Below are 9,730 nucleotides of genomic sequence, written 5' to 3' on the forward strand. Positions count from 1 at the left end.
TGAACATTGAACTACAGGGGCCAAATGTAATAACGGGGAATCTATTTCCTGCTTGGCTTTCACAGTGCGCCAGCCAAACTGGTATGAAGCTCAAGCTACCACTTTCTCTTCATCTTCTGTTTTGGCTATATCGTTTTTCCACGGTCCGAGTCCAAGTTTTTTTTTTTTACCACTACTGCAAATTGATGCCTGCTTTAGAGGTCTGACAAAAGAAAACACGCACATGCCAACAAATGTGAATGCTTTTGATTTAAGCCTTTTCCAGACTATTCTCTGCTTTACTCGTAGAGAACAGGCTACTCTGGTGAATAGTACTCGTTTAATAAAGTTAGATCAAAGCTCAATCAATGTCTGCAAGATCACATAATGATAGTATTCTACATAACAGAACCGATTATAATAGTATGACGTTACTGTAAGAACAAAACACCAACGCATTTTTCTCTCGTGGCCAAAACTGAAAAGCGTGTGTCGCTAGGTAAAATACACAAGTAGGCTATGCTACAGTTTCTTAACACCATCTTTTCTCAAATTCGCTCTGTACATCATTCAAAACAACACTGTAGGCTACTTCGAAACAACACTGTATAACTCAAGAAGATCTAAATGCATGTCCCCATGAAACTGAGTGAGCTCAAATTTTTGGTAATCAGATGGTAAAACTTAAAGAATGATCATTCACGATTGACAGTGAGAAATGTGAAGGGAAGGAGACCACAAAAATGTGTGCGTAAAGAAATGAAGGCGCATAACGTGAGCCGTACGTGCAGAAGCTTCAGGAACTTTAGTCCATGGAAAAAAGGTCAGGGAAAAGTTGGATCTGCAGCCACTCCATTTGATTTTAACTGGGATTCCCTCAGGAGTGCCTATGTTGGCCTTTGTTTCGAACAAGGGTGAGCTTGATTCAATTATATGTTCCGGTCAATTCATTTCAATGCAATGCAATATGATTTGAGTTCAGTTAGGGACAGCTCAAGGCATTCATGATTCTTTCACAGGTAGTGAGTATGTTATCCCAGAATCGGAACCAATGTGGATAAGGTTTGTCAATAGGAAGTTGATGCACAGAGGTTACTAGACAGTTTGATGCTTTGTAAGAGCCTAAATGCATAACAGCTTTTATTGTAATCATACTGCATTAGACCCAAGTTGCTCAAACACCGACAGTGTTAGTGAAAAAGGAAACTGATATACACTGCTCAAAAAAATAAAGGGAACACTAAAATAACACATTCTAGATCTGAATGAATGAAATAATCTTATTAAATACTTTTTTCTTTACATAGTTGAATGTGCTGACAACAAAATAACACAAATTATCAATGGAAATCAAATTTATCAACCCATGGAGGTCTGGATTTGGAGTCACCCTCAAAATTAAAGTGGAAAACCACACTACAGGCTGATCCAACTTTGATGTAATGTCCTTAAAACAAGTCAAAATGAGTGTGTGTGGCCTCCACGTGCCTGTATGACCTCCCTACAACGCCTGGGCATGCTCCTGATGGGGTGGCGGATGGTCTCCTGAGGGATCTCCTCCCAGACCTGGACTAAAGCATCTGCCAACTCCTGGACAGTCTGTGGTGCAACGTGGCGTTGGTGGATGGAGCGAGGCATGATGTCCCAGATGTGCTCAATTGGATTCAGGTCTGGGGAACGGGCAGGCCAGTCCATAGCATCAATGCCTTCCTCTTGCAGGAACTGCTGACACACTCCAGCCACATGAGGTCTAGCATTGTCTTGCATTAGGAGGAACCCAGGGCCAACCGCACCAGCATATGGTCTCACAAGGGGTCTGAGGATCTCATCTCGGTACCTAATGGCAGTCAGGCTACCTCTGGCGAGCACATGGAGGGCTGTGCGGCCCCCCAAAGAAATGCCACCCCACACCATGACTGACCCACCGCCAAACCGGTCATGCTGGAGGATATTGCAGGCAGCAGAACGTTCTCCACAGCGTCTCCAGACTCTGTCACGTCTGTCACATGTGCTCAGTGTGAACCTGCTTTCATCTGTGAAGAGAACAGGGCGCCAGTGGCGAATTTGCCAATCTTGGTGTTCTCTGGCAAATGCCAAACGTCCTGCACGGTGTTGGGCTGTAAGCACAACCCCCCACCTGTGGACGTCGGGCCCTCATACCACCCTCATGGAGTCTGTTTCTGACCGTTTGAGCAGACACATGCACATTTGTGGCCTGCTGGAGGTCATTTTGCAGGGCTCTGGCAGTGCTCCTCCTGCTCCTCCTTGCACAAAGGCAGAGGTAGCAGTCCTGCTGCTGGGTTGTTGCCCTTCTACGGCCTCCTCCACGTCTCCTGATGTACTGGCCTGTCTCCTGGTAGCGCCTCCATGCTCTGGACACTACGCTGACAGACACAGCAAAACTTCTTGCCACAGCTCGCATTGATGTGCCATCCTGGATGAGCTGCACTACCTGAGCCACTTGTGTGGGTTGTAGACTCCGTCTCATGCTACCACTAGAGTGAAAGCACCGCCAGCATTCAAAAGTGACCAAAACATCAGCCAGGAAGCATAGGAACTGAGAAGTGGTCTGTGGTCACCACCTGCAAAACCATTCCTTTATTGGGGGTGTCTTGCTAATTGCCTATAATTTCCACCTGTTGTCTATTCCATTTGCACAACAGCATGTGACATTTATTGTCAATCAGTGTTGCTTCCTAAGTGGACAGTTTGATTTCACAGAAGTGTGATTGACTTGGAGTTACATTGTGTTGTTTAAGTGTTCCCTTTATTTTTTTGAGCAGTGTATTTAACTACCTGTCTCAACAGAAATGGGAAGAAGGAGTCGGACCTGGAGGCTGCTCTGGCCCGGCTGAGGGATTTAGAGGCTCTGTTGAACTCTAAAGATGCCTCCCTGTCCACCGCCCTGGGGGAGAAACGCTCTCTAGATGCTGAGGTCAGGGACCTGAAGGCCCAGCTAGCCAAGGTAAGAGACTAGTGGTAAAGGCCTAATGGATAACTGTGACAACTCTGAATTCTACACATACTGCATACTCGCACCTCAGGTACAGGTTTCAGACTGCATATAATTGGATGAAAAAAAACTCCCCTACCGGAAATTATATTTTTTCTTCCATTGTATATAAAGAAAAATGGTTACATTTAAAGAACTATCAATTGTGAATAGGATTTTTGGGTAAGTGCTGTAACAAGTTCAGTGCATCATCATGGATCGTTCTATGCCACCTTTTGGTCACGTAAGTGAACTACAGTTTCACCCTGTCATGAGTTGACATCCTACATGCAACTCCTCTATTCCTCCTTGCCAAAGGATCAACAAATTTGTCATATCTAACATAACCCTAAAGATAATCATCCAACTTTAAACTCTCTGTCCCTTAGCTGGAGACCGGTCTGAGCGATGCTAAGAAGCAGCTTCAGGATGAGATGCTGAGGAGAGTGGATGCTGAGAACCGCCTGCAGACCCTCAAGGAAGAACTGCAGTTCCAGAAGAACATCTACGGAGAGGTGAGACTCTCTCTCTCTCTCTCTCTTACCTCACACTTACCCTCTGTCTCGCCTTTTCTCATTTTCTTCCTTTACCTCTCTCTCTCTTTACCTCTCTCTCTCTTTACCTCTCTCTCTACCTCTCTCTCTACCTCACTCTCTCTTTTTCTCTCTCTTCTCTTTCTTTCTCTCATTATTTTTCTCTCCCTTATTTTGTTTCCTCGTCTTTCTTTCTTTCTTTCTTTCTTTCTTTCTTTCTTTCTTTCTTTCTTTCTTTCTTTCTTTCTTTCTTTCTTTCTTTCTTTCTTTCTTTCTTTCTTTCTTTCTTTCTTTCTTTCTTTCTTTCTTTCTTTCTTTCTTTCTTTCTTTCTTTCTTTCTTTCTTTCTTTCTTTCTTTCTTTCTTTCTTTCTTTCTTTCTTTCTTTCTTTCTTTCTTTCTTTCTTTCTTTCTTTCTTTCTTTCTTTCTTTCTTTCTTTCTTTCTTTCTTTCTTTCTTTCTTTCTTTCTTTCGCTTCACTAGCCTTGTAAACCAGACTGATGGAACACCGAGATCAGTCTGGTTTATGAGGTTACCTCTTCACCCTCTCTTCTATAACTCAGGTATGCCTGTACCGTCTATCTCCCTGCAGGAGCTGAGGGAGTCCAAGCGCAGGCACGAGTCTCGCATGGTGGAGATTGACAGTGCAGGAACAAAGCAGGATTACGAGAGTAAGCTGGCCGAGGCCCTGATGGAGCTGAGAGCCCAGCACGAGGAGCAGGTCCGCATCTACAAGGACGAGATCGAAAAGACCTACAACTCCAAGGTAGGGAGCAGAACCCACAGGTCCACACTGCCAGCTCAAACGTGGACTAGAAGTAGATCAGTTGAAATCGGTAGTACTGTCCATTCATCATTCAACATCCTTTCACTGGCCCAGTGCCAACCTAGCACAGACACATGGTTTCGTTCTGACCTCTGGCCCTGTGTGTGTCTCAGCTGGAGAACGCCCGTCACTCTGCAGACAGGAACAGCACCCTGGTGGGGGCGGCCCACGAGGAGCTGCAGCAGACCCGTGTGCGGATGGAGGGCATGTCCTCCCAGCTCAGCCAGCTGCAGAAACAGGTACGGCTGCACCCTGTCCATCTGTCAATCACACTGTCAATCACAGAAGTCTCTTACCGTATATCTCCGTACTGTGGAGCTCTGACAGCTGTAATCTTAGCTCAAGTGTTGGCTCTCTAATACAAAGTATTAGCACAGTTCATCTCATCTCTATCTAATATGGCCGTTTGGTTGGTCTAACCGGCGTATCAACCCTCTCTGTGTTAGCTGGCGGCGAGGGAGGCCAAGATGCGTGAGCTGGAGGAGTCTCTGGCCCGTGAGCGGGACATGATGCGCCAGCGCCTGGAGGACAAGGAGAAGGAGATGAGGGACATGCGCATGCGAATGCAGCAACAGCTGGATGAATACCAGGAGCTGCTGGACATCAAACTGGCCCTGGACATGGAGATCAGCGCCTACCGTAAACTGCTGGAGGGAGAGGAGGAGAGGTGAGGAGACATTACACATCATGCATACACACACACACACACACACACACACTAGATTTGTATCAACAATCTTCTTCTCTGCCTCCCCCCAGACTGCGTCTGTCTCCCAGCCCTCCCCCAACCCGAGTCACCGTGTCCCGTACCACCGGTTCGGGCTCAGCACACACCCTTACCACCCGTACCTCCGGCTCAGGACACAGCCACAGCGCCCGCGTTTTCCAGTCCACCAGCGGCAGTCGCAACTCCTCAGGCACGGCCAGCGCCAAGAAGAGACGGCTCAATGACAACGACAGCGAGACCTCCAGCCTGGCGGGGGGCGTCGTGACCCGTACACGCATCGCCCAGCAGGCCTCTGCTAGTGGCCGCGTCACCGTGGACGAGGTGGACCTGGAGGGGAAGTACGTCCGCCTCAGCAACAAGGCCAACGAGGTATGGAGTTAATCGGTCAGCTTGACATACAATGGGTGCTTTATGCTACGATGCGTCGCATGCTTTCTGTTATATGGTAAAAACACCATGTTGGGTGATGAACTACTTAGTGATTTTAGTTGACATTGGCTGAAACAGACTTAATGCTTATCTGTTCTCCTTCAGGACCAGCTCCTGGGCCACTGGCAGGTGAAGAGACAGGTGGGCACCAGCACCCCCATCGTCTACAAGTTCCCCCCCAAGTTCACCCTTAAGGCAGGACAGACCGTCACCGTGAGTAAAACCTTCATCATGTCTGCACTGTCATCAATATGTTTGTGTTCAGTTTTTCGTACAAGATGTTGAGAGAAGTGTGTATTCTAACAGGGAGCAGCATGTTTGTCACAATGTAGGCCTGTGTGTAAAGTATCTGTAGCATGTGATCAGGCCATAACAGACAGTCCTGTACCTCTTCCCTCTGTAGATTTGGGCTTCAGGAGCAGGTGGCACCCACAATCCCCCCTCAGACCTGGTGTGGAAGACCCAGAACTCATGGGGCAGCGGAGACCTGTTCCAAACCACCCTGGTCAGCGCCAATGGAGAGGTGAGACACACACGACACACGCACATGTTTGTAGTTGTACCTTCCCATTGTCCCGTTGACTGTTCAGTCTTGCTCTTGGCAACATCATCCCACTTCCTACATATTTGAATGCATGTGAGATTTGATAAATTACATTACTCACGTCATAGCCAATTGACAAACTGACTGTTCTGCGCCTCTCTTTCCCACAGGAAATGGCACAGAGGAAAGTTACACGCACCCTGCTCCAGGAAGATGATGACGATGACGTGAGTCTCACTGTTTATGAAAGACGCAGGCTCAGGACGATAAATAAATAAATGACTCATACTATACTTGCACTGTGAGGAAGGCTATTGAGCCAAAACATTGTTCATGATCGCCTGTTTCAGATGAAAATAGGTTAATTTATGTAGAGTACTTATTTAGTCACCCAACAAGGCCAGGGGAGTGTGATGATACATCTAAAATACTTATCTAAAGGGTGACAAGAAAAATAGAAATACTTTGATTTACCGTCACTGGGTCCCAGTGCTAAAAAGTGTAGGAACCACTGCCTCACAGTGGCTACAGTTGGTATTTAACAGTAATGTTCGAACCTTCTGTTCTCTGTCTCCCTCTGCAGGGCAACCACAGCGCATGCGGTGTGGACAGTGAGTACAACCTGCGGAGCCGCACGGTGGTCTGTGGCTCGTGTGGCCAGCCGTCTGATAAGAGCTGTGCCACCTCAGGGGTGTCCAGCGGCTCCTGCTCCATCAGCAGTGGAGGAGGTGGTCTACCTGAGGGCCTGATGTCTCCCCTCTTTATAATGGGCAGCAACTCACCCAGACAGGTACTGTAGGACTCCATCATCTGTTTGATCATGTAGATCGTTTTAATGAAGACAAATGCATTTTAACATACATTTTAAGACACTTTTAACACACTATTTCTGTTTCAAAGCACAAACACCCCCTCATTCTCTCTCTCACTCACATGCGCACAGCAACACTGTTATCCCAGTTTTCCTGTTTCTCGTGCTGTTATGACAACATCGCCTTCCTGTTCCCCCCATGTCACTTCCTGTCTTTCTCAGGGAGGTCCCAGACCGGAGAACTGCTCCATCATGTAAAACCAGGCAGGCACCACCTTACCTGGACAAGAACCTCCCACACCACACATGGATGGGAGACTCCTTTTTTTTATTTGTTTATTACTTTTTATTTCCTTTGTTTCGTATATGATCGGTCCTATTTTGTATGACATCATCTGCAGGTTAGATTGGCTTTGGTGTTTGGAAAAGGGTTAGGAGCTGCGTATTCACTTCAGATATATGAGCTTGTATATTCGAGTTATATTGCATGTGGGCTGGGCAGATGCTTGCACTGTTTAGGGCCATATCTAGGGAGAGAGGCACAGAAAGCACCTTTAACCATTACAGTGGACTTTGATCCATAGTGGACTTTTGCGTCTCATGTCTAAGCTGTCAACACTAAACACGCACAGCAGCAAACCCTGTGGGGGCTGGAACCAGGGATCTCTGCCCTGGTATTCCCCATACACTACCATAGAATGTCCTGAATGTCACTTAATAGAGATGGAGTTGACCCCCTCAGACCCCTAGAGGATTATGGGTTTTTTGTATTAGACTGAGCGATGGGATGATGGGATTGGTCATTCTAAAGCCATAGTTACAAAGAGGAGCTCAAACTTGAAACTGCCATCAAGTGGTTTATATTTCTGAACACAAGGCGGTAGTTTTTTATGGAATGACATCTATAGTATTACTCATGAAACAATCAGACAACTATGGTGATATGGATATAGGTTCCAAATTGTGACTTGTTTTCACAGGCTTGAAAGAGGTTCGTAGTTGTTAAAGAAAGGAAAGCAAACGAGATGAGAGCACAGATATGGGGAAGACAAAGTAGGACTGTATTGTAAAGTTGTTGAAGGTCTTGATATGACCTCTAGAAAGAGTTTCCTCTTAGAGGCTGATAATCCTTGTCTGACCTCACCTTTGTCTTGTTTGAAAAAACAAAACAATTATGCCACACTTTTTTGTTTAGGTAGTTGTACTGTAGGGCAACTCATCAAGGCAGAAAAATATGATTTCTAGGGACTATTTTGCTGCATTTTGAATCTGGGATAATTGCCAGATGGATTATAGTAATGTTACTGTAACGTTCTATTATGATTCTGCATGTTAATGGATGAGGGAATGAGGCAGACTCTAAAGTCAGAAATTGCCTGAGTTGGAAGTATGTTGATTTAAATGAAAGGACAATGCTTACCTTCTCATGACAGCAGTGCAACAGAATGTGTACATTCTGTACCTTTGTTTGTATTAGGTGTAGTGTCAGAAAGAATGGGTTCAGATAGTTAGTAAGTAAGCTTTGCTCAAGCCTGAACGGCCCATAGGGGTAGTTAATACCATATAGTCTATCTGGCCAAACGTTTACTTTATTAATGAACTACAGTATGTTGCACTGGCAAATATGTTGGTGCCAATATTGCCTCATAGCATATTTTCAGTGTAATCAATTATTGTCTTCAATTACTGTTTATATTTACATGGTGCATAAGAACTCTCACTTTGACAATGTCAGAAAGAGTATTTACTAGAGAAGGAAACCTAAATGAAACTTAAACCATCCATTCCTCATGATATGATGCCAATTGACTTATTTTGTCCTCTGTAATCATGTATTGTAGTCTTGAGACTATTGTCCAGAGGCCTCTCTCCCACTAAAGGATTATAATGGCTATGTTTTTCTGAGCTTAGTGGCTTTGCTTTTGGGCATGTTTATAAATTTTTTTTTTTGGGGGGGTGTATGAGGGCTTCTTATTTCTTTATAACTTTGTCAAGAACGAGCTACAATCATCTACAAAGCTTTATCCACTGCATATTAAGAGGCATGTACAGTAGTCTGGCAGCCTTTTATAGGATGTATAAGCAGTAAAGATTTTCTGAGAATACTTGATAGTTTTTGAACATTTTGTGTTTTTTTGTACTTCATACACATTTCTATCACTACCAAACAGGAGAAAAGTTCACTGCCTCAGAAATACCTGAGAAAAGCTCAATAATCATTTCTTACTTGACCGATTCAGATAGTTTTACTTTTTTCAGTATATTTCTTTTCTCAAGTGCCTTATCGATACCTGCTAGTGATCATTGAAAATGATGTATTCTTCTTGCATTATGAAGTGTCAATTCCAAAGATATGTGGTATTTTGTCTTTAAAGACAATGGAATTTATAGATTTACAGAGTATGTAGGCCATATTTGCATATTTGTACGGAAATTGTACTTGTACATAATGCTCAATTGAATTTGTAAGAAATGATTATTCCTAATATGAAAAAGCCATGCAATCCAAGTAGAGTGTAGTAGTGATTTACTATTTTTTGCCTTTAAAATTATTTTCCCAACACTTGCTCTCTTGTGGTTGACTTCTTAATCAAATGTAATCTGTGGTTTGATGTGTGATATTAGATTTCAAGTAGCTACTGGAGTACAAAATACAAATGAACAAGTGCATAAAAAGTTCAGCCATTTTATGTACATTATATACAACATATTGCATGATTACATTGAAAAACAGTGAAAAACATTGAGGAGCTAGAAAAAAAGAAATATATATATACAGTGGGGAGAACAAGTATTTGAAACCTGCAAAATCGGCAGTGTATTCCTACTTACAAAGCATGTAGAGGTCTGTAATTTTTTATCATAGGTACACTTCAACTGTGAGAGACGGA

General features: G+C 44.2%; 1 protein-coding gene across 1 annotated transcript in view; it reads left to right on the forward strand.

Annotated features, from left to right (window-relative positions):
• Nucleotides 1-9,402, forward strand: part of LOC123492851 (lamin-A-like) — a 29,996-nt gene extending 20,594 nt beyond the window's left edge. Inside the window, exons 3-13 of the mRNA XM_045226167.1 lie at nucleotides 2,788-2,944; nucleotides 3,361-3,486; nucleotides 4,095-4,268; nucleotides 4,442-4,567; nucleotides 4,775-4,995; nucleotides 5,088-5,424; nucleotides 5,590-5,697; nucleotides 5,888-6,007; nucleotides 6,199-6,255; nucleotides 6,612-6,818; nucleotides 7,062-9,402. Coding sequence (XP_045082102.1) covers nucleotides 2,788-2,944; nucleotides 3,361-3,486; nucleotides 4,095-4,268; nucleotides 4,442-4,567; nucleotides 4,775-4,995; nucleotides 5,088-5,424; nucleotides 5,590-5,697; nucleotides 5,888-6,007; nucleotides 6,199-6,255; nucleotides 6,612-6,818; nucleotides 7,062-7,097 — 1,669 coding nt within the window. The 3' untranslated portion in view covers nucleotides 7,098-9,402. The remainder of the gene's footprint in view (nucleotides 1-2,787; nucleotides 2,945-3,360; nucleotides 3,487-4,094; nucleotides 4,269-4,441; nucleotides 4,568-4,774; nucleotides 4,996-5,087; nucleotides 5,425-5,589; nucleotides 5,698-5,887; nucleotides 6,008-6,198; nucleotides 6,256-6,611; nucleotides 6,819-7,061) is intronic.
• Nucleotides 9,403-9,730: the final 328 nt, after the last annotated feature.

Source organism: Coregonus clupeaformis, chromosome 17, assembly GCF_020615455.1.
Source record: "Coregonus clupeaformis isolate EN_2021a chromosome 17, ASM2061545v1, whole genome shotgun sequence".
Taxonomy (NCBI): Eukaryota; Metazoa; Chordata; class Actinopteri; order Salmoniformes; family Salmonidae; genus Coregonus; species Coregonus clupeaformis.